The sequence below is a fragment of the Phoxinus phoxinus genome (assembly GCF_949152265.1).
Source record: "Phoxinus phoxinus genome assembly, chromosome: 8".
Lineage (NCBI taxonomy): Eukaryota > Metazoa > Chordata > Actinopteri > Cypriniformes > Leuciscidae > Phoxinus > Phoxinus phoxinus.
In genome coordinates this window covers 29,757,887-29,783,420 of record NC_136883.1, presented here as the reverse complement: position 1 = coordinate 29,783,420, position 25,534 = coordinate 29,757,887, and the positions used below count along the sequence as shown (strand labels likewise).

Sequence of the window (25,534 nt, the reverse complement as noted above, 5' to 3'; positions counted from 1 at the left end):
ACAGTCTACAGGGATATGTAGTTCTTTAAACGATGTATCACTAAACTGCGAACCTTTACTTTGCTCGTGCAGTTACTCAAGGGATTTACCAAATACATTATTTCTTGTGTATTTGTCTACACAGCACCTGAAAAGTGGTGTAAGTTGGTGGCAGGTGTTGCGTGCGAGTCCTGCGCCTTTTTGTACTACATTTCCCACAATGCATTTGGAACAGATGGAATTCACAGCAGACCGCCAAGTGCTGTGATTGAGGATGCTCAGAGAAAATACATTCAATCTGTCCACAACGTATAAATTATATATTCTCTCTCTGTATAGAAATATATAGTCCTAGATACATATTCTATATTTCTCGTATATTTATATCTGTTGTTAAATCAGTTTTTATATCACTGTCCTGAAAAAAAAAAAAAACTTTTTTGCATAACCAACAGACAGATAGGCTATATTACTTTTTATGATGTTAATATGCTGTATTAGAAGTGCGTAGCATTCAGGCTGTTATTTTTCCTCGTGTATAGTTTTAAAACGTGGCATTATGGAATTAATTCTCAATGTGCATTCCAGACAAGTCCCAGTAGATGCACTGCTGCCGCCTTGTGGAGATGGTTCATGCCTTTTTTGCGCTACACGGAGACTGCACAACTGAAAAGTGTTAACTTCACACACTTTTTTAAACGAATTTTATTTGGTCATAAATGACAGACAAAATTAGATAAAAATGTGATCAGGTCTATAAACCGCTGCCTCTGTAAAGACGGGGTTTGTGGCAGGAGTCTTTTGGCAACCTCAGGTACATTGTGAATGAATTATGGTAATAGCTTCGTGAATTTGCACGAATAGGGAGTGGCACCAATATATTGCACAGGCTCTAACAATACACTGTAAAAAATATATTGTTGGTTTAATTTAAACGTTAGGAACCTAGCTAGCTTAAAAGTTGGAGTTAATACAATGAAAGAGATTGGTTTAATCAACAGAAAATCAAAATATTATGTAATCTGAACCACATTAATTATATAAGTTGATCTGACAAAGCCTATAATAAATAAGAAACAAATATAATTAAAAATGATTAAAAAAATAAAAGACAAATAAAATAAAAATGTAACTACATCATTCGCCCTTGTTACGCCTAAATAAATATGTTGCTGTAAAAGGTTTTTTAAAAAAAGTAGACTAGATATTATTCAAACGCATGACATTGTCAAAGGGTACTCTCTTGCAATTTCTAACCGTGGTAGTGATATAAATGTGGTCATAGTAATGGAAAGTATGAAACATTTAACGGTATGTGGTTATTTTCTGGGATTTCCACAACCTCAGTGTAAACCAAACCATAGACTGTAAAAAAATAGGAGTAAACCTTTCTCTCACGCACACGCACAAAGGAAGAGAAGGGAGTATGCTGCCCTCACTTCGGAAATGTCCTACTTCCCACTTCTGAAGTCGTGATTACGACCTCATCGCATTCAAATCTTGTCTTGAAAGTTCATGTGTACAATTTTAAACTTGGAGACTAGTATTTACGATTATTCCGATAGCAAGAGAAGAAATATAGGAAGAAACTGGTTCCGGTTTAAGACAATATTGTATTTAAACAGAATTTGTCTTCTTTTTTTTATCAACCCGATGGCTTACCATGGCTGCCTGTTTTTACCAAAATATCATGGTTAGATAATTATGGGAGCTCCTTAGAACAGTTTAAAAAAGCTTTCAGAATTTTTCGGTCACTTTGTTTGTTTTAGACATGGTCAAAACCGGTGACTGCAGAAAAATATGGTTACCATGGTAAATATATGAGATTTCAAAATCCGTGGATGCAAGCTTACAGTTGCTCCACAGTCCGTTTCTGTCTGTGCTCCTTTACTCGATAAATGGGTTGTTTATAAAATATAAAAAATACATTAAATAAAAACAAAATAATAAAATAAAATAACATAAAACTAAGAAATATATAAAAGAGAAATACTGAAGAAATGTTTTTTTAAACGTTTCTACCAAATCTCTTTTTGAGGTCGATCTTTCCTCTCAGGCATGTATTCGGACAACACTTCTATGCGCCACAGAACTAGGAGGCCCTCTGTCGTTTCAGCGCCGTTTGAAATAACGAGCGACCAGGCCAATGAAAAATATAAGTTTATCATCTGATTGAAATCTACAACATCCTGGTTGCTATTTCGGTAAATATGTTTCATACAATTCCCGAATAACCCATATTGCTTAATCGTACTAAAATCTGTGTTCGTAAATTATAGTTATAACCTTTATTTTCACAAAGTTTGTTAGCCGACTGGCTAATGCTGAATGGACTGACTAACGCTTGCAATTTCAAGTGCCGTTAGCAGTAAATTATTATGTGTTACATACATTTAGCTAATTTTTTTTTTTATGCATGTTGTAACTCGACGAACGATCTAAAGTGAAATTCTGAAACGTGCTTTCATAATGCAGTTTTCAGTTTTTTTTTTACATAAATATAATTTGACTTGGTTCTACTAATCTTATAAATGTTTACCCTAAATTTAGTTTGAATGCCGCCATGTACAATTTCCGCACACCAGCATAGTTATATCAAGCAAAAGACCACAACTGGAACGTATTTGTAGTTATACAGTGCTTTGAGCGTGACGTTTCTGTGCGTTTAGATGGGAAACCCCATTTTATTGCTTTGTATTGGAACCAGTCGTTTTGCTGTCCTCACCTTTCATTTCTTTGTTTACTTTGGCACTTATACAATCTCTTTGGGATTTGCTTGCAGGTGCTGGTTTAGCTCTTTGTCCTGAGCCTCAGGTCCAGTGACAGCAGCCATGTTTCTGTACAACCTGACCCTGCAGAGGGCAACTGGCATCTCCCATGCTATCCATGGCAACTTCTCAGGTACATCACTGAACAACAACACTGAGTCATGGGTAATTTCTTAAAGTCCCCCTGTATTCAATCATTTATCCCTTAAAACTCTTTTGATCAACAAAATTACATTTTTCCTTTTCCTTCATGCCTTAAAATAGATTGAATGTAACTCTACACCTTGCCTCATTTAGTATTAGCGGTTCTATGAATATGCAAAGTTGCCACGCCCCCACTCACTCACACCAGCTCAGAGATCCATTCTTTGAACATCACGTTGACGTGATTGGTTACAAGGTAGTTTGTGATGTCAGAAACACCAGAAATTGTGGCCCCGTTTACACATACATGGTTATTTTGAAAAACGGAGACATTTCCCTTTGTTTACATGCAAATGGAGAATTCTCCTCTAAAAACGATTCTTTCTAAAAACTCCGGCCTGAGTGGAGATTTTGGAAAACTTCGTTTGCATGTAAACTGAGAAAAACAGAGTTTGAGGCAGCCGACGTCACAGTATGTGACTATTTTCGGGATTCTAATTTTCTAACAATTTTCTAATCTTGTTACACTGCCACCTACAGGTTTGGCATGCTCTAGATGGCATATACACGGGTTTGTGTAACGAACAATTTTCTGAAAACTGACTAGTGTGCACTGTTATTTTTGAAAACGTAGAGGGGTGAAATGTCCATTTATGAAAAAAGCTGTCCACGTGTAAATGTAGCCTGAGACTGTCTTTGGTTCACTGCAGTTTTAAAGAGAAAATACTCAGCAATGGTGCTGACTTGTGAATTTGCAAATGGTTTGTCTAAAAGCATATTAAAAACACCATGTATATATAAAACATTAAAAGCTTGATTTTCACCACAGGGGGACTTTAAAAGCAATGTGCTTTACTTATATTTTGTTGGAGAAATTGTTATTGTTCTATCAAATTTGAGATTGAAGTGTTTTCTTCTCTATTATGATGTATATCTGAGTAAAACGACTTCTCAAACAAGAAAAAATGTAGGGCGGGGCTTGATTTTGTTAATCGGAAACTGTTTTGGACTGTTGTGAGTGACAGGTTGTGCCGCCCTTGCGCCATTAAACATGTCATTAGAGATGTCATTGCAAGTTGGAGGGGGAAGTTATTTTGATTAAAGATTATGAGGGCACACGAATTTTTAAATAATGATGTGATTGTAGAAATTAGGGGTGTGCCGGTTTCAGAATTGGTGATGACGGTTATGATGTGAGTCAAATGTGACGGTTCGTAACATAACCGTCGTTTTTTTTTTTAAAATCCTTAAAAAAAAAAAGCAATGAACATGCTTTGTTTTAAATAAATCACACACACTAAACAAATCCTTTTAAAAACGTAGGCTGCTTAAATTATATAAGAGCTGCATAAAAATGAATGAGTAGGCCTAAATTACAAATGATAAAATCTACATACCTTTATCAAAGAAAAAAAAAAGTCGAACAACGATTGTTGTGATAGTACCTTAATTAAACTAACTAAATACAGGAAACAAAAAAAGTGCAATGACATTTTAAATTCCTAATCTTTTTCGACTTCAAAGTTCCGTGACAGGAACACCAACATGTTCACTTTACTCGGTTTTAGTGACGATCTGACGTAGCTATGTTACCCGCAGTGCTAAACACTCGCTCTGATGCTGTGCTTGTAGCACAAATACACATGTATTTACGTGCCAATTTTGCTAAGAGCGGATAGCGTGTGTCTCCCCACCATGCTAGTGGATTAGCCGTAGAGTCAATTGGTTCTTCTTGGAGATAGCGGGTTAACTCCGTGTCAGCGCGCGCTCTGATCGGTAAAGGGGCAGATATTTCAGACCTCCGTTTATTAGGGAGATCTCCAAGATTTCTCAAAGCCGCACCCGTCTAGAAAGGATGTAGCAAAGATATTTAATGCTAATGCATGAGGCATAGGCATAGTTTCATTCATTTACGATGAGATGCGCTCTAGTTCACAACGCAATGCAAGTGAACGCGGCGCGCCGGCGCCTCAATGTCACGGTTATTATATTGTCTGCTATATTATTAAATACATGCAATTGGTTGATGAAACATTTATTAAAATTAAGGTACAATTTGTACAAAACGAAATTCGCTTTAAGGAAAGGCTTACAAAGCAAAACTTATATGAAGTGGTAAAAATCATTTCTGACGATTTACAAAACAAAACTTCATTAAGTGGTAAAAACCATGTCTCCCGATGTATTGCGCATATTATGATCCTATCTAAATGATCCTTTTTTTTTTTTTTTTTATGTTTGTAAAAAATATTTTAATAACACGGTTTTGGCGGTTATAGAGTTCTAATGACGGTGTTTAACTATAACCGTCGGTCTCACGGTTATATACTAACCGTCACACCCCTAGTAGAAATCCTTTTATAATAAATACTGCAAATCCCATTTGAAAAACAAGAATTGTCAATTGGTGACTAAGCATGAAATTTAAATCCTAAGTGGTGTTTCTCTTTCACTAGGAACTAAGCAGCAGGAGATTGTTGTTTCCCGTGGGAAAATCCTGGAACTGCTGCGTCCTGATGCCAACACAGGGAAGGTCCACACGCTGCTTACTATGGAGGTGTTTGGTGTCATCCGATCCCTCATGGCCTTCAGGCTTACGGGTGGAACTAAAGGTGAGCAACTTGGTTCTAATTGTTGTTTTGCATAGTTCATATGTAGAAATTTTAATTTACATGAATCTCATTATGTAATTTTAGACTATGTTGTGGTGGGGAGTGACTCTGGCCGTATTGTGATCCTGGAGTACCATCCCTCCAAGAACATGTTTGAAAAGATACACCAGGAGACGTTTGGCAAGAGTGGCTGCAGACGTATCGTGCCAGGGCAGTTCCTCGCTGTGGACCCAAAAGGCAGAGCTGTTATGATAGGTATAACTACAGAGGCTCTGTGTAGTACAGGCTACAAGGTTGTATCAGTTTGAGATGCAGTAGGAAAGCCAATTATCAAAATATTCATTGAATAGCAAATGCAATAAAGCAGAATTTTCATCTGTAACCCATTTTATTAACTCCACTTTTTCCTCTCCCAGGTGCCACAGAAAAGCAGAAGTTGGTATACATCCTGAACAGAGATGCAGCCGCCCGTCTTACCATCTCTTCCCCTCTAGAGGCCCATAAGGCTAATACACTTGTCTACCATGTGGTTGGTGTAGACGTGGGCTTTGAGAACCCCATGTTTGCCTGCCTGGAGATGGACTATGAGGTCAGAGTCCTTCTTGAAAAATCATCTAGTGCAGGGGATCTCAACTCTGGCCCTTGAGATCCACTTTCCTGCAGTTTTCGCTCCAACCTTGACTGACTCACCTGCCTGTATCTATCTAGTAATTATAAAAACATTGATTAGCTTGTTCGGGTGTGTTTGAAAAATCACGCTAAAAATCTGCGTGAAAGTGGACCTTGAGGGCCAGAGTTGAGAACCCATTCTCGTTCATTGGTTCTCGACCAGAGGGCTGGAGCTTGAGCAAACCGCCCATGGGGGACTGCAGGATGACTTTAAAAAAAAAAAAGTTGTTAAAATAATATATTGAAATTATCTGAACTTAATCTAAATTAAAATGTTTATACAGATCAAATCAAGATGATTAACTTCTAGAAGCACAAAATGAATTTTGGTTATTTTAATATATCAGTATTCACAGTTTCTAATAATAAACTTTTTTTTTTTTTAAAGCAGTCTTGTCATAATCACTGCAGAAATATCTTGTAGTCTATATGGGTCCTTCAAATATTGTTGGACAACAGGTCAAAAAGGTGTATTTGCATATAGCCAATGTTAATGCTACTTAATTTGATATTAATCTTTCATGGTTTTTCAAATACCAGTGATGTATGTCTCTAACCCATAGTGGTAAATGGTTTTGCAGGAGGCAGATAATGATCCCACCGGAGAAGCTGCGGCAAACACACAGCAGACTCTGACCTTTTATGAGTTGGACTTGGGCCTCAACCATGTCGTGCGCAAGTACAGCGAGGCACTGGAAGAACACGGCAACTTCCTCATCACAGGTTCGGACCTTTCAGAATGTTAAGATTTACTTGTTGGATAAGAATTCCCAAAATGTGTTGCAATTCCTTTAACAGAACACTTATCTAACACTTGTTTCAAACATGATGCAATAGCTTTATCTAACACTTGTCACAACCTGATTTTAAGTGATTAGTTTCTTTCAAAAACAATTAAGCAATAGTGAAATACTTTTAGAAAAGATGTATTAAATTGATCAAAACAATTTATAATTTTACAAAAGATTTCAAATAAATGCTATTCTTTTGAACTTTCTATCAATCAAAGAATCCTGGAAAACACATTTCCACAGAAATATTAAGCAGTTTATTAAATGCAGTATATTAAGCAAATAAAACGGTTTTCAACCTTATTAATCGGATAATACTAAAATGTTTTAAGCACCAAATCAGCCTTTTTTTATGATTTCTGAATGATGGAAATTATTTGAAATTGTAATATTTCACTATTTGTGTTTTTACTGAATTTGATCAGTTTAAGAGGCTTCTTTCAAAAAATATTTTAATTTTTTACGTTAGTTTAGATTAAAATAGTTCTGTTCTCCAGTGTGTCAGAAATGATGAATATCTTCATGTCTCTTCTCTGACTGTTTGGTGAAGAGATTGTTATGATATCTGATCTTCATGGACTCATGGGAAGTTTTGCTTTCAGAGGAGAAAAATCTAGCCTAGTGTCTGAGTTTGTGTTAATCTGACCATTTCCCCTGTCTGCTGTAGTTCCTGGAGGTTCGGATGGTCCCAGCGGTGTGCTCATTTGCTCTGAGAACTATATCACCTACAAAAACTTTGGTGACCAGCCGGATATCCGTTGCCCAATCCCACGCAGGAGGGTGAGTTTGTGTTGTCTGCCCCTTTGCATCCCTCCGTTTGGGCACAATACACTAAACATCAACTTGAGGTGTCTAAATCGCAGCTTGACAGCTATTCGTATTGAAATGATGAGCTTTCATGTCTCTTCTCTGACTATTGAACTGGAGACTCATAAAGACCTCTGATCATAATTTGTTTTTGGACCTCATATGGTTATTTAGTTCTCAGTCATTGTGTTTGCAGAATAGATTGAACACAGATGTGACCACAGCGCCTTTCTCTTTCTCTGCATCTTTTAGAATGACCTGGATGATCCTGAGAGAGGCATGATCTTTGTCTGTTCTGCCACCCACAAGACCAAATCAATGTTTTTCTTTCTAGCCCAAACAGAACAGGGCGACATCTTTAAGGTTACTCTGGAAACTGATGAGGAGATGGTGAGCACACAGAGCTAATGACCCTGACTGTCATCTGTTTCTTTACTTCATGGACTAGAGATTTTTCAAGCAAGTGAAAATGTAATTGCTCTCAAATACTTGTTGTGTTCCATTCAAAATGGAAAGTCAGAGATTCTAATTTCCTACTTTGAAAAGTGCAATAAAATGCCACTTAAAGGTGGACTTAAAAATGTTCAACCCAGGCTTTGAAGAAATATGGGTATTTGACATCACCTGAACACACAGTTATTGCTAAACATTTACTTTTAAGCAAATATTACTCAGTGAACAGTCAGTGTTCCTACATTATATAGTCATTAAATCCTTTAAACAAATGTTTGCATTGCAGAGAAAGGTGTGTAAACAAAGTAAAAAAGAAAAACCTGCTTAAAATTGCACACCTGCAATACAAATCCTATATCTGACTGAATGAAACTCGCAAGTAACTGGAGTAAAGTGAATTCTTTATGTAATATGCTGTAATTGAGTTTCCACTGAACTTGAGAGAGATCTGGTCTGAGAATACACACACGAGAGGTTGAAATGCTTGAAAGTTATATGCTATGTATTTGGATTACATAGTCTGTTCATATTTTAGGTGACCGAGATCAGGATGAAGTATTTTGATACCATTCCAGTGGCCACAGCCATGTGTGTTTTGAAGACTGGCTTCTTGTTTGTTTCTTCAGAGTTTGGAAACCAGTAAGTCACCTTTATATCTTGCACATTTTATCACTCACCTAACAATAACTAGGACTGCACGATTTAAACAATAAAAATCAAACCGAAATTGCGATTATGAAATCACAAAGGCTGCAATTGTTAATTAAATAAATATATGCACAGCATGATCAATAAATGTTACTCCATCTTTGAACAGGGTTCCTGCGGGGTCTTAAAAAGTCATACCCTCGTTCATTTTCATAAACGCTGGCCGCAGAAAGTTTTTAAAAAGTATCAAGTCGTAGCCTACAAAGCGAAGCTCTAGAGCAGGGGTCTCCAACACGGCGCTCGCAAGCTACTAAAAACTTCTTTACTAAAACTTCTTTGTCGTTGTGGAGAGCGCAGTGCATGGTTGCATAGCAACGACAGACACTATATAGTTATAACATTTGAAAAATCTCTCTCTCTCTTTCTCAGTCTTACCAATTTAAACATTCAACTGATTTTAAACTATTCAGTACTTGCGCGCTCTCTGACAGATGGTTTTCTCTGCACACATTATGTAAGCTTGTGTGTAAAATGGTCAAACTTCTGGTCTTGGCGTATCCTGTTAAACGCAGTCGGTTATGTCTTAAATAAGCATAAGCAGTTGATGTGTGACATCAGCAGTGTCTGTCATTAATGTTGATAAAGGAATCAGGATTAATAGCTTATTCATTTAATTTATACCAGACTAAAAACTGTTATTTTACTTTTGATTACTATTCAGTTTCTGTAGTATTTCTGAATACTAGTGTTAGACCTACCCAAAAACATTCTCTTCATTTCATTTTTATCTTTATTCTGTTATTTATTTGTGCTACTTTTGAAAATGTAATTCAAAGATTGAAATCAAGCTTCCTTGTGTTGTGTAAACTTGAGCAAAAAAATACTCTAGTAAAAACACAAATACAATGAGTGAGCAAACATTTAGGTGAGATGAATGAAATTAAAAATATATATATTATGTAGTCACCCCAAGCTTTTGAACGGAATTGTAGATTAAAATAGTTATGTTCTCCAGTGTGTCAGAAATGATGAATATCTTCATGTCTCTTCTCTGACTGTTTGATGATGAGATTGTTTTGATATCTGATCTGTGCACTAGCTCTTAAAGTGACAGCAACCGTGTCGGTCATTAATGTTGATAAAACAACAAAATATAGCTTTAATTGCAAGGAATCAGTATTAATAGCCTATATACAGTTGTGGTCAAAATTAAATGTGTTTTGGAGAAAAATATTTATTTCATAATGTGATTTTTACCCCCCACTTTTAATTATTTTACTTCAATGAAAGGTTAGAATTTTGCAATTTTTTTGGAATGAAAGATCAAAAGGATAAACAATGCAGATTCATTTTTTTACAGCCATTTTTTTATCATATTTACTAGGGGTGCCATTAATTCGGGCCACAACTGTATATGTGTGTCTGTGTATGTGTATATATATTACACATTTAATTTCAGTTGGGAAAAAAAACACATTTTAAATCACAATTGTAACAAAACATAAAAAACTATTTTTTTTTTCTTCTTCTTTTTTTCAAAATCATGCAGCCCTAATAATAACTGAATACTTCTGATTTGGTGGCATTTTCACCAAGTTTTAGTGCAATAACTAGGTTATAGAAGCTTGTAACAAGAGGGTGGAATGTGTGTGAGCAGTAGTTTTCAGTAACCTGAAACTTATGTGGTTTAAATGTAGCCATACTTCTAATTTTTTTTGTTTAACCTGAAACTTTTCAATGATCTGCACTGTTGGACAGATTGTTCTTTGGATGTCTGAATCTAAAACATTTTGTTTGTTAGCTACCTGTATCAGATTGCCCACTTGGGTGATGACGACGAGGAACCGGAGTTTTCTTCTGCTATGCCTCTGGAGGAAGGAGACACATTCTTTTTCCAACCACGTCCCCTTAAGAACCTTGTGCTAGTGGACGAGCAAGAAAATCTTTCCCCCATCATGTCCTGCCAGGTGTGTGAAAGCGATACATTTGAAATCTGATGTTCATTCTCAAGCTGGGAATTACTGATGGGAAGTGGGATTTTAAGTTGGCAAGAGAACAGATGTTTGGGAATGAATGAGTTCTTGGATGACTGTGCAGTATTGAACTGCTTATTTTCTAGTTACCAAATTGCAAAGTGTTTAGTCATACATCAGTATGGGTAATTGAGCATACCCCTTGTCTTTTATTACATCAGTTCTTGTCATGTAATGATAGAAACTGATGTCGCTGTAGGAAGTGTTGAACCCACTTTTTTTTATTAAATTTTTTTTTTATTAATTAATTTATTGTTCTGCAGATTGCTGATTTGGCTAATGAAGATACCCCGCAGCTGTATGTGGCATGTGGCAGAGGACCCCGATCTACACTGAGAGTTTTGAGACATGGACTGGAGGTTTGTGATAATTTCTGTGGCAGCTTTCACAACATGGTTACAAAATGGAAATTTGACACTGACTGCATCAAAGAAAACCTACGCAATTAATGCGGTTTTAACAGATCAGAATCTAGGTTTTTCCAGAGACTATTAATGTTTCAATGTGTTAAAGCGCATGTTTTTTTTTCTTTAGGTGTCAGAAATGGCTGTTTCTGAACTGCCTGGTAACCCCAATGCTGTGTGGACTGTTAGGAGACATGTAGAAGGTAAAAGATCAGCTCATGTAGAGTATAGGTCGACCGATAGAGGATTTTACCGATATTTAGGTTTGACCGTATGTGCCGATAACCGATGAATCAATTAATTGATATTTTTTTAAATAGATACTGGATATTAAAAAAACATAACGCTCCAAGTAAAACAGTGCCGAACTGAAATGTGCTATATAACATAAATATGAATATATTAAAATGAGAAGTTCTACAGAAAATAATTGAAACATTAAAATATTACAGGTTTCTTTAGTTATAACCTAGAAACATAAGTAAATTTCATAGGTAACAGTTTGCAAGTCCCATTTGTTAACAAGGATGTATTAGCTAACTTTCATGAACTATATGCAATATAAATTATTTTACAGCATGTATTAATATTTGAGCAAGGCAATTGTACCTTGATCATTCATGTTAGTTCATAGTACATTAACTAAGGTTAACAGATAAAATTAAAATGTATTCGTAAATGTTGAAATTAACAAACTAACAATGAACAGCGCTCATACTGTGTAATGACCATTCTCAGCCGCTCCAGCAATAGACGCAACCCAGAAAAATGATCGGTATGGATTTTTGCCGATAACGATTGTTCCACCAATCAACTATAGGTGCCAATATATCGGCAAAACCGATGAATCGGTCGATCTCTAATGTAGAGTGTGTGCTTGTTCATGAACTATGCAAACTTGTTTGAAAATTATTTTCTGCAAATGTTTCTGAGAAAAAAAATGGAATGCATTTAAACCCTTTAACATTTTGACTGTCTACAACAAGAAATGTAGTTGTGCCATATTGGCTTTTCAGAGTCCTGCAGGACCACATAATGATTTCTGGATGCTCAGTTCTTTTTGTAAGATTTAAAGGGCTTACATGCATAGACGATTACATTCTAGATTCTCCCCTTGAAGCATAGTCAATGAAAAGTTCTTACAAGTCAGAGCATGCTGAAAAACTAATCTGTTTTCCACTGGATCAACATACAAGGACATTTGCTTGGCATGCACGTGCAAGTTGGGGCTTCAGGAACTGTCACTTTTCTGCCAGCTATTTCTCTGAAATCATGTGATTTGCTATTAGATTTCTTTGGCTTGTGCGTGCAGCCTGTTCTCTGCAAGGTTTATATTGTGGTCGGTGTGTTTGAGGGAATCAGTTTCATTTTGACTCTGCACTTTTCTTACCTCTTAAGACTAATGTTTTCATTCTCAATAGGGCCTTATTCACTGCGTGTTCATTTACCATTACAAAAAGAGATGGTTCAAATAAAAATGAAAATTGTCATTTGCTCACACATGAATGAATGACTTATGGGTTTGGAGTGACATGTTTTTTTGACATGTTGTAGTATTGGTTTGCATTTATGGTTGCAAATTAGCCCATATGTGGCAAAGTTTCCAACCAAAGAATTGTTTGAACATTGTGGGTTTCCTGTTCACAGATGAGTTTGATGCCTACATCATTGTGTCTTTCGTTAACGCCACCCTGGTGCTTTCCATTGGCGAGACTGTGGAAGAAGTCACAGACTCTGGCTTCTTGGGCACAACACCCACCCTGTCCTGCTCGTTGCTTGGGGAAGATGCACTTGTGCAAGTGAGTGATGTCTCCCTGACCTACATGCCTGAACAATATACCACTGAACCTTTTCTGTTTGCTTGTTAAATTACACTCTGATCTCTGTGTTTTTGCCCAACAAGTAGATAAAACCATTATGCTTATAAAATGTTCCATTATTTTCTCGTTTGATTGGGTTTTGTTTCATTTGCTGGGTAAAGGTCTATCCCGATGGGATCCGTCACATCCGTGCGGATAAGAGAGTGAATGAATGGAAGACTCCAGGGAAGAAGACAATCGTCCGATGTGCTGTCAATCAGAGGCAGGTGGTCATTGCTTTGACCGGAGGAGAACTGGTCTACTTTGAGATGGACCCGGTATGTTGGTGGTCATTTATTGGTCTTGCGTTATCACCTGATTTTTCATCTTGTGTTTGATTGTCTTTACATTATGGTTTCTCTATTCACAGTCTGGGCAGCTAAATGAATACACTGAAAGGAAGGAGATGTCTGCAGATGTGGTGTGCATGAGTTTGGCAAATGTGCCACCTGGTGAACAGCGTTCTCGTTTCCTGGCTGTTGGATTGGTGGACAATACTGTTCGTATCATCTCCTTGGATCCATCTGTAAGTTACTATTTGCTCATCCATTATCAGCTGATATGGGCATCAAACAAGGATTCCAGTCACTGTGCCCACTGAGCACTGGCTGTACAAATACTTTGTGTGATGTGTGTAATCTCTTTGTTGCACAGGACTGTCTGCAGCCATTGAGTATGCAGGCTCTTCCCGCCCAGCCAGAGTCTCTTTGTATTGTGGAGATGGGTGGAGTGGAAAAACAAGATGAACTAGGAGAAAAAGGCACCATTGGCTTCCTATACCTCAACATTGGCCTGCAGGTAAGAAACTCTCTTGCTTGCTCTGGGTTGGTAACATAAAGGTTTCAGGTCCATTCCCAGCTAGTGGCAAACAGGAATTTGATCACTTTTCCATGTATTTGAGGCATGCACCCTTTTGCTTCCCTATCTGCTTTTCTCAACAACAAACAAAATCCTCCTTATGATGCCAAATATAATATGCAGTGCATAAACATACAGTATAGTGCAGTAAACGCATATATTGGACTGTTATACATTTAGAAACTTTTTTTTTTTTTTGACAAACTGGTTATATAACTGTAAAGTTGTTTAAATCAGTTTTTACAGTTATTTTACAGTGTGGAATGTTACAGTAGAGATTGGTATTTCAAAAGAATGCAGCTATCTAAGCGTAGTTCTATTCTAATGTCAGATTTTTTTTTTTCAACTGCTGATTCCAAGAAATATTAAAAAAAACTATTTGCATATGCTACCAGAGAAAAGAAGAAAAAAAATCCAATCTTCCAAAGATCCAAATTTTCCAAATTGGAAAATCCAAAATCCAAACTTCAATCGTTGCTTAAACCCTGCCCCTTTCTTACAATTTACTGCAAGCTCTCATTCAGATCTACTTGCGTCCAATCAACAACTGATGGATAACAACTTTTTCTATAGTCAGATGTGAATTGTAATAGGAAAAAGATTTGTTACTTTGGTTTCATCTTGACTTTAAGGCGAGACACTACAGGTGAATAGGGTAAAAAATTTAAATAATAGATATCACCATGAAACTTCCTCGGTTGATTACTTGCATAAGTACAATCACTTCAGGTGTGCCATTTGGAACAAAGCCTTTGAAAGGCAGCCAAAAGAACTGCAATGTGACTCCCTTTCCTGTTACTTGATGACATGACTTTCCTGGACAATTATTTCCTACTATAATCACCTTATTGTTTTAGAACGGAGTGTTACTGCGTACTGTTTTGGATCCAGTGACCGGGGACCTGTCTGATACTCGAACTCGGTATCTCGGTTCTCGTCCCGTCAAGCTTTTCAGAGTCCGGATGCAGGGCCAAGAAGCTGTGAGTCACGTCTGCATTTTATGTCTGTTGCAGTGTTGCACAACTTGCCAATTTACTGACCATCATGTGACCTTTAACTGCGCAGGTTCTGGCCATGTCCAGTCGTTCCTGGCTGAGTTACTCATACCAGTCTCGTTTCCACCTGACCCCCCTGTCATATGAAACCTTAGAGTATGCATCAGGCTTCGCTTCTGAACAGTGTCCTGAGGGTATTGTTGCCATTTCCACCAACACACTAAGGTAAACACACATACTCCTACTGTGTATGCATTACGTAATCTGAACTTTAAAAAAACTTCACAGATTTGTGAGAACATTGGCAAGCATATTGTGGTTGGTTTCATAGATGTCAGTTCCAGTAGTTTCCTTTAGTAATCCTTTAATGTGTGATATTTATAATTTACCATTTGATCTGATACTCAGATATAGCTTTAAAAGTAAATGTGTGGAAATTAAACAAATGCTGGTTCTAAACTTTCTGTGAAATCAGTGAAACATTTTCTGTTTGTAGGTCTGTACTAGTTGCCTATTTTATCTAGAGACCTCTTTTATATCTACATGGTTTGTGATTTATCACTGCCTAGGTCAGCTGGCATTTTATCAGCACATGCCTGATGCTGCCAAATTTCTTTTTCAAATTTTTAACTCTTCTTTAAAATTGATTGCATTGCGGTCTTACCTTCTCATCCCTCCCTCTCTCCCTCCCTCAGAATTTTAGCTCTTGAGAAACTGGGTGCCGTCTTCAACCAGGTGGCATTCCCACTGCAGTATACACCTCGCAAGTTTGTCATCCACCCAGAAACAAACAACCTGATCCTGATTGAGACTGACCACAATGCCTACACTGAAGCCACCAAAGCCCAGCGCAAGCAGCAGATGGCCGAGGTCAGTGAACCTGGCCTTCACATGGCAACATTTAAGGGATTGTTCACCCAAAAATCAAAATGATCATTTACTCGCCCTCAAGTTGTTTAAAACTTGTATGAATTTTCTCCTCCTGCTGAAAACAAAAATGTATATTTTTAAGAATATGGGTAACTAAACAGTTGATGGGGCCCATTCACTTCTATGGTATGAAAAAAAAAAAATACTATTCAGGGATCAGATTTTTTTTCGACCTGAAAAGTATGACCCACATGAATTGCGTAAATGCGAAGGTGTGCTGGTTACTGTATGATGATTGAAATCGCGAAATAGCCTTAAACAATTAAATAAACCTGTTAAGTTTCTAATACGTTTATTTCATCCATGCAATGCTTCTGACAGCGCCGCACAAGCTCACGGCGCCATCTGCAGGACACTTGGCATAGCCAGGGGAATCACGCAACGGTTTAGATGTTATTCTATTTTGTGTCTATTTTATGTAATTCAAGGTTATAAATAATCTTTGTGCTGCATGTTTCAGAGTGCTGTTACAGCACTGTGTTTTCAGTTTCAATTCACAGTAACGGTACTGGTACAACTCTGTTTTCAGTTTTAATTCACAGTAACAGTACTGCTACAGTACTGTTTTTGAGTCAATTATGATTTGCATTTGGGAACGCAACATTTGTCATGGAGATCGTTTAGAAATCTGTTGTTGTCAACAAAGGGAAGCGATAAGGTCTCCCTGCTGTTTTCTGCCAAAACTTTTGAAAACAAAAATGACCATAAATGTTAGTATTGTTCTGTAACATAAAATAAAAATATGATGATAATTAACTTTATTAATAACAATTCTATTAATACTTTTATTATAACATATATTATATCATGATTCTTTATTAGATTTATTTGTAATTTTTACAGTACATTAGTATGTATTGCATTATATCTTTTGTTAATTATAGTAGAAGAAAGAAATTCATACAGGTTTGGAATAACTTGAGGGTGAGTAAAGGATGACAGAATTTTCTTTTTGGGCAAACTTTCCCTTAAAGAAACAACGCTTGTCTTAATCTCCTCTAAAAAATTTTCCTTATCTCCATCTATTGTTCCTACTTTCTCTTTTGTCTGACTCATACTCTAATTTTCCCAGTCTAATCATTATCTGAGACAGAATTTCATTATTCTCTTGTCGGAAGTTGGCAGTCATGTCTATTTTGCGGCCACCTCATCATGGAGTATGTTTGCAAGGGTAATTCCACGTTGACGAACCGTAAAAGTGAGACATACTGTAAAATGTGCAAGCCGTGGTTATTGTGGTGGTCCCTCAAAGATAAATCATATTGATGTAGTCCTGCCGGTGATTGAGTCTATCTTGTAAGAATAAACAGTCCGCAACTGTGGTGTAAAACGACTGCTTCTGAATGTATTGCTTAACATGAAGTTCTCTTGTTTATCTGCAAATTGTCTCAAAAAGATTCTTATATGCACTTTGTGGACGGCCCTTTATAATTAAGGGGTTTGGTTTGGCCATTTTATTCCAGTGAAGAAGATGAATCTTAATGCTACTACATAGAATGAAATTCTAGAAAATGTTGTGCTTCCAACATTGTGGCAACAGTTCATGGAGGGCACTAGTCTATTTCAGCATGACAATGGCCATGTACGAAATGATTTAGTGGTTCTGGTGTGGTGGAACTTAACTGGCCTTCACAAGCCCAGACCTGAACCCCACATAACTCCTTTGGGATGAATTCAAACTTGGTGACCTACACCAGAGCCTGAGCTCACTTATGTTCGTGTCAGAATGGTAGCAAATTCCCACAGCCATTTTCCAACACAGTGATACTCCTGTTAGTGACTAATTAATGTCAATTGTTTGAAAATTAGGTGCTAAACAAGCACTTAATGGTTTACACTAATTTTTAGCCATATATTGCATCATATAAATAATTTTTTTCTGTTCTACAGGAAATGGTGGAGGCAGCGGGGGAGGATGAAAGAGAGCTGGCTGCAGAAATGGCAGCAGCTTTCTTGAATGAGAACCTGCCAGAAGCCATCTTTGGGGCACCTAAAGCAGGTTCTGGGCAGTGGGCTTCTCTAGTACGCATGATCAACCCCATCCAGGGCAATACACTGGACCTGGTGCAGCTGGAGCAGAACGAGGCAGCTTTCAGGTGAGGAAGCTGAATTATTAAAGGGGACAAACGGTATAACGTGGACTAAGGTATGCAGACTTGCACTTAGGTTTACACTGCAGAACTCCCTTACCGTTAAGCTAGTCTCTTCCATGGCCCACCTATTTATCTGATCTTAGTTCCTCTTTACATGTGTCTTTTGCAGTGTGGCCGTATGTCGCTTTTCCGGTGGAGGCGATGACTGGTATGTGTTAGTGGGCGTTGCCAGAGATATGATACTAAATCCGCGCTCCGTTGCTGGAGGATATATTTATACCTATCGGCTAGCTGGAGGTGGGGACAAGCTGGAGTTTTTGCACAAGGTGAGCGGAACAGGAAATGACTTGGCATGAAACTACTGATTGGTCTCATGTGTTGGCTAGGGGCTCAGGAATGTGGAATTCCCCCGCAAATCATTAAATGTGCCCAAGAAATCCATTTAAGCTTAGCAAATCACAAAATTGGACTTTATGGTGTAAGTGTTTAGTCCACGACCCAAAAATGCTGTTTTGAATGTTTATGGTCCAGTTAAATCTTTAATGATGCTTCAAGCTGCTTATCAAAACCATACATTAAAAGGTACATTTCTGATCAACTTCCTCTAAAACAAGATTTGAACTAAGACATGGGTTCTGATTGACAGACACCCGTGGAGGACGTGCCCCTGGCTATCGCTCCCTTTCAGGGGCGAGTGTTGGTTGGAGTAGGCAAACTCTTGCGCATCTATGACTTGGGAAAGAAGAAACTTCTACGCAAATGTGAAAACAAGGTGAGGAGTCTCAGAATCACTTTTGTAGTCTGAGGAAATGTTTTTTTTCCCTTAAAGCATTGAACAATATGAAAGTCGTGTAAATGACGCACTACTCTTGTACTTGCTGTTGATGCATAACCACATGAAAAACATTGAAACAGAAGTTTAGACCACAAAGTTTGACTGGTTTTATAGGGTAGAGTACTTCACTGATCAGCTTGCTGTCAAGTTTTTCTCTCGCACAGGCATACACTGTGAAGCCTGAATTTATTTGAGAAAACCAAATACAACTAAGTGTAGAATAAAATCTTTATTTGAATCTAGGGCTGTCACGATTTCTAAATTAAATTACAGTACTCGATAAATAAATAAAAAATCCTTGATTGCAATTTATCGGTGTCGAGTAACCGTTAAGCGTAACAATACCAGGCTGTTAGCGCCCTCTGCAGGCATTTACTTGGTGTAACGATACAATATATTGTTATATTGAGAATGCGATATAAATTGCAACGATATGTATCTTTGATGTAAACAATGGTTTGCATTATAGAGTTAGTTTTATTCAAGGCTCAGTTTTACTGTATAAAATATAATTCACCCAAAAATGTAAATTCTTCATCGTTTACCCACTCGCATGTCGTTTCAAACCTATAAGATTTCCGGTCGACTTTCTAACACAAAAGATATTTATGAAACCTGAGCGATTTTTGTCCCTCCATTTAAAGTCCATTCCTCTGACTTTTTTGGGGGGATCTTTTTAAGTTTTAAAGGCATCATAAAATTAATCAATCGAGTGGTCCGATCCAAATATTCCGGCTTAAATTTCGTTTTTTTGGCCTAAAATATCGCGATAGTGTCATATCGTGAGTTCAGTATAGCAATTTGTATCGAATCATGACATGAATGTATTGTTATATCCACTATTTATTATAATACATAATGTACATTAAGTTGATTGTTTAGATTATGTATTTTAACAGTGTTGATCTATAAAACCATATGATAACTTGCTTTTAACACTTTATTTGAACCAAATATTATTGCCTCATTGTTAGTATTTGCTTTGGAAATGTTTTGTGATAATTCAAATAGCGTAATCAGTCGATTATTTTGATGATTAATTGAGAAATAGGTTGTTTACTAAAGTAATTGTTTGTGACAGCTCTATTAGAAACGTTATATTTGTATGTCTTTGACAGAATTTTTTTAAGTGGTTCTTAACTCCTTTTCTTATTCTTGCAGCATGTTCCTAACTTGGTGACGGGCATCCACACTATTGGGCAGCGTGTGATTGTGTCTGATGTTCAGGAGAGTCTATTCTGGGTGCGCTACAGACGCAACGAGAACCAGCTCATCATCTTTGCTGACGATACATATCCTCGCTGGGTCACAACCGCCTGCCTGCTCGATTATGACACCATGGCTGCTGCGGATAAGTTTGGAAATATCTGTGTTGTGAGTTTTGTCACCTGTTTGCTTTTGAGATCAGTATCACATATTTACCAGAAGCTGTTTGACAAGTCGATGTAAACAAACTTTCATTTCAGGCAATATTTTAGTATAGATGAGCTCTTTAACATCTAATATATTGATGTTGTGCATTTTCTCCCTCCATTGCAACTGCTAATAAAATGACATGTAAATTCAGGGAAAAAAGATTGTTTTCATCTGTATATATTTGCAACAGAATACTAATACTAATTTCATACAAAAAAAAATTCAGGTTCGCCTGCCCCCCAATACCAGCGATGATGTTGATGAGGACCCCACAGGGAACAAGGCATTGTGGGACAGAGGCTTGCTTAATGGAGCATCACAAAAGGTAGAAGTTTCTGCTACCCTCATTACTCAATACCTCATGTCTCACTGGTCCCGGAAATTGCTCGCAAGACCTTTGGCACTGAGCTGTCCTAACCACTTGTTTCTCATTGTTTTTGTCTGTCTGGTTGGTTTTGTGGTTGCGGTTCTCCTTGCGCGCACACACACACACACAGACCTGCACCCCAAAACATTTGGCTGGAGTCCATGCCCTGCTCTTGTTCTGAAACCTCAGCAGCAAATTTTGTCCTCTCGCCAGAGATCATTATGTGCAGATTAGTAGCATGGAAATGTTTAGCTGGACACAAGGGAAAGTCCCTATTTGCACACCAATGACTTGCGTCTAGCTTTGACGGACATACCTAAAGCATGTGTAATTAGGACTGGGTGGGTTAGTGCAAACCTTATTGTGGAATTTGACTAGGGATGCACAATATATCATGACCATATCAGTTATCAGCCGGTAGTAATCATTTATTTTTAATATTTCTCACCATGAATATAGACAGGGTATCTGGCATGGCGTTAAACTATAAACAAACTAATTTTGAATAAACTATGCAGTGACTTTTTACATTTGATTATTCAGTTCCTGTTTTTCTTGATTGTTTGTTAAAATATATATATTGTATTTGTTCTACTGTTCGTTATCTGCATATTTCATTATTTCAATTTCAATTTATTAATATAATATTAATAAAATAATTGGAGGAAAGATGCATTGATGCATCGAGAATCACTTTTATGATCTAATTGTCGCTCTCTGAATCGTAATTGTATTGAGGCAAGTGAAGATCCACACCTCTAATATGTTATATGGAAGTGAATTGCTTCACTGTGACACCAAACTTGCTTCTGAAGACCCAATTTAATCCATACCTGTCATTTTTCTTCCCTGTTGATCACAGGCTGAGGTGATTATTAACTATCACATAGGAGAGACTTTGCTGTCCCTCCAGAAAACCACCCTCATCCCTGGAGGATCAGAGTCCCTGGTGTACACCACGCTATCGGGAGGCATTGGCATCCTGGTGCCGTTCACCTCTCATGAGGTACAGTTCCTTAAAGTGTTAACTAGTAATTGCATGAGGAGTGCTAATGTGCAATGGTCTTTCATAATTGCATGAGGAGTATTAATGTGCAATGGTCTTTCATAATTGCATGAGGAGTACTAATGTGCAATGGTCTTTCATAATTGCATGAGGAGTATTAATGTGCAATGGTCTTTCATAATTGCACGAGGAGTATTAATGTGCAATGGTCTTTCATAAGTCTAAAACAACTAAAGCAGAAGAGGCAAAGCCCTCTGATCAGGCCACTTGCATTCAGGCCATAAAAGTAGAGACTTTGACTTGTATGGTGCAACTTTAGTTCTCAAACTCATTACTCATTAAATGTATAATTCAATAAAGGTTGGCCATATTATAATTTTATAATTAAGTAAGGTTTTTTTTTTTTGTTAAAATAAACTGTACGTCTCATCTTTCTTTAGGATCATGACTTCTTCCAGCACTTGGAGATGCACATGCGCTCTGAGTTTCCCCCTCTGTGTGGTCGTGATCACCTCAGCTTCCGCTCATATTATTTCCCAGTGAAGGTAAGGACAAACACGTAGTTAATACATTACACAGCTTTAGTATTAACCAGGGATGGCTCGATACCCCTTTTTTTTTATCCGATACTGCGACTGAGTTTTCTTCCGGGAACGTACACGTCACAATATTCCTTTTCAAAAAATCCCGCCCAAGGCCATGCACAAAAAAGTGGACAAGGCCTGATTGAGTTTGACTTTTCACAACACACTGATCCAGCCGACCAATAAGAGTATGTTGCACTTTTCGGTAGGGGTAGCTTCATAGAGAACTAAACATTGTTAAAGACAGACTGGAAATAGAGGTGCTGCAACAATGTGAAAAAGGTGTTTTTTGAACATTCAAGCATAGAAAACTGTTCTAGTAGACCCCAAAATCAAGACTTAAAAAAAAAAGGGCATAATAAGTGACCTTTAAGGTTGCAGTATAGCAATAAAAATCTTAAATCCAACTATTTTATAAAATGTACAAAATAAATGAATAAAAACTCAAAGCCACCGAATGCCTATTTAAAAGACCTGGAATATAGTGCATAAAATGTTTGTGCTTTTATTTATTTATATATAATATATATATATATTATATATATTATATATATATATATATATATATATATATATATATATAATACATGTCCTCCTTTGAGCTTAATAGTAACAACCATACTGACAGTATAAGATTTGGATTGGTCCTGTCGGACAAATAGTGTCGGACCAACATCGGATCGGTGAAGCCCTAGTATTAACCAGACTTTTTAGTTAGTTCTTAACTATCCACTTATACTTAAATGCAGTATCTTACAATAGATAACCAATATACCATTATTTTGGAAAGACTAAGTCCCTTATTGGTCATTTTTCTCATTGACTTTGCTGGTATGCTTCTAGAATGTGATCGATGGAGACCTGTGTGAGCAGTTTAACTCCATGGACCCCCATAAGCAGAAGAGTGTCTCTGAGGAGTTGGACCGCACACCTCCGGAGGTGTCGAAGAAACTGGAAGACATCAGAACACGCTATGCTTTCTAGTATCTTTACATCTGGCAGGAGCACCATGAGAAAATCAATTGTTTTTCTGGGCTTCCCATGGCTGTGGTCTCAACTTTCCTACCACAAGTATAGTAACATTTTGGTGACAGCTAAAGGAAGTTCCCCCTTTAACTGGAGCCAGCTGGAAGCCATCACAGTCCCAGTGGTCAATGACCTTGTCTTGCATGAAATGACTGTTGGTACTGTGCTCAGTACAAAGCATCTCAGTTTTTAGATCTTACTGAGTCGCTGCATAGAAAAAAATATTTTTGGAGGAATGTTTTCATGCATAAGACTACATCAGTGTGGCTTTTATATGTATAGACTTGAAAAATGTCTATTGCTAATTTTGTAGCTAAATCCACATTTTATTGTATGTATCAGTCTGCATAAAACATTCCATAATTCACATCTTGAGTATTTAAATTGTGTATCTTTTGAAGGTTAAAAATCTGGTCCTACTCTTGTAAAAACGGTGAAATTGTAAAATAGCTTTAGTTTTTGCCTCTGGAAGCAGCAAATCTGTTGTGGCTTTTAACTTTTTTTTTCTTCTTTTTTTGGAAGAGCCATAATCATCCAAACCTACAAAAAGAGATAGTGCTGTTTATGTCATGAAGTGTGAAAGAATTTGTAAATAAACTTTTTTTACTTTCTCATGTGTTTCCGTGTTTGTCACAAGACTTGTCGTTAACAAGCAAAGCAGGTTTTCACTGTTTTTCTAAGCGTTTTTTTTTTTCTTTTCTTTTCTTTTTTTTTCTTTTTTTTCTTCTCTCGTTTAGTAAAGCTTATACATCTCTTCACATGACTGTGAGTCATTTTGTGTTTGCCTTGAAATTATTATTCAGTCCTAGTCACTTAGTGAGTCAGTCTTCATCTCCTTAAATTCACCAAGTATTAAGCAAGCAGAGTCATTTAAATCTTTTGGATACATTTTTCATAGATTACTCTGATTGCAATTGACCTGACACCATACTTAAAAAAAATTGTTGATTTGAAAAAATGTTATGGCATATTAAGATAACTGACTAACACTGGCAGTGTGCGATGTATATCACACCATTCTCTTGAGAACACTTTAGGTTGACTACTGCTATAAATGAAAGTTACAGCTGATTTTACCTATTACCAAATATGTTGATTGTTCTTCTTGAAGTCAAGAATGATGAAAGTTCGCACTGTCATGACTCATAGGGCTATATTTGTTATTTGGAATTGAAGGTCATTATTGTAGATCACTATTTTTGGCAATTTACCATTCTATGATTCAATCTTCATTTTCTTATTTTAATTGCTTTGGTCAGTGGAGCCTGACGAAAGTGAAGGCAGACTGTGATGTGTATTAGTATCAGAGTGAGTCACATCCTGATCACACTAAAGCCCACTATGTTAAAGAACCAGGTTCTTCCACACTCCACCTACAGTCCAGTTCTCACTTTAATTGCCTCCTTAATCAAGAATAATTCATATAGTTTTTTTCTTGATTTACAAAAATGCAAAGTCATGATGTGGAATGAAGGTAGAATTGAGCAATATGAGGAAAGTCACAATGTTTTCAAGCGTCTAACACTTATGTTGTTCTAGTCCAGTGTGTAAAGTCAAATTTTTTTATGGTCTCAGATTAAACATTTTACTATTGCGGTAACCTCAAATAGCTTCTGACTGTGCCATCAGATAGCTCTGATTGTTACCATGATTATTAATTTATAATCCTGGTTCCTGCAAGTCACCAAATGCAGGCTGTATGGTTGGACAACTCTCAAAGTGTTGTGAATGCACCCCAAGTTTGTGGGGGGTCTAGGAATATTCTCTTGGGGTCTGTGATGATGGGGCCCACCTATAAAAACAGTCCCGGGCTCTGACAGCACTGCTAACGAATAAAAAAGTAAGTCATAAAAGTAGGTTGAGATATTGTGGAGGGTGTATAACCTGGTGCTCATTTAGAAGTTTTATTTCACTAATCTTCCTTTGGGGGGTTTCCATATTGATATGATGTAATCTGGGTTGACAGATGGTGTTTTGACCATTTTTTTTAAGGTTTGGGTGGGGGACTCGGAATGTCCCTCGTTGGTTCTTGAGTGGATTTGGCCTTTGTTAGGACAGCAAAGATGGCTCTATCGACAAGGGATTGTGCCCCTAAAGAAAGATTATAGGTACTACAAAACAAGGGGACCATTGTGGCAATTGACAAAGCCATCATACGACAAAGCAAGTGTGTAGTGTGCGTTGGTTGCCCATATGCCCATTGTCCATTGTCTTGCGACATGAGGCGCTTCAGAGTCCGAAAAATATGTTTTGTCAT

General features: G+C 37.2%; 1 protein-coding gene across 1 annotated transcript; it reads left to right on the top strand.

The window, feature by feature from the left end:
* Nucleotides 1-2,039: 2,039 nt before the first annotated feature.
* On the top strand, nt 2,040-23,889 carry sf3b3 (splicing factor 3b, subunit 3). Its single transcript, XM_079621757.1, has 27 exons — nt 2,040-2,183; nt 2,762-2,880; nt 5,348-5,503; nt 5,588-5,758; nt 5,920-6,092; nt 6,754-6,895; nt 7,631-7,743; nt 8,023-8,160; nt 8,759-8,862; nt 10,673-10,838; nt 11,168-11,263; nt 11,439-11,511; nt 12,956-13,107; nt 13,290-13,445; nt 13,538-13,693; nt 13,822-13,965; nt 14,883-15,005; nt 15,091-15,245; nt 15,716-15,890; nt 17,841-18,046; nt 18,213-18,369; nt 18,690-18,815; nt 20,040-20,252; nt 20,521-20,619; nt 21,524-21,667; nt 22,108-22,212; nt 23,095-23,889. Exons 2-27 carry the CDS (start codon nt 2,811-2,813, stop codon nt 23,233-23,235), a joined length of 3,654 nt encoding a protein of 1,217 aa, XP_079477883.1. The 5' UTR covers nt 2,040-2,183; nt 2,762-2,810; the 3' UTR covers nt 23,236-23,889.
* Nucleotides 23,890-25,534: the final 1,645 nt, after the last annotated feature.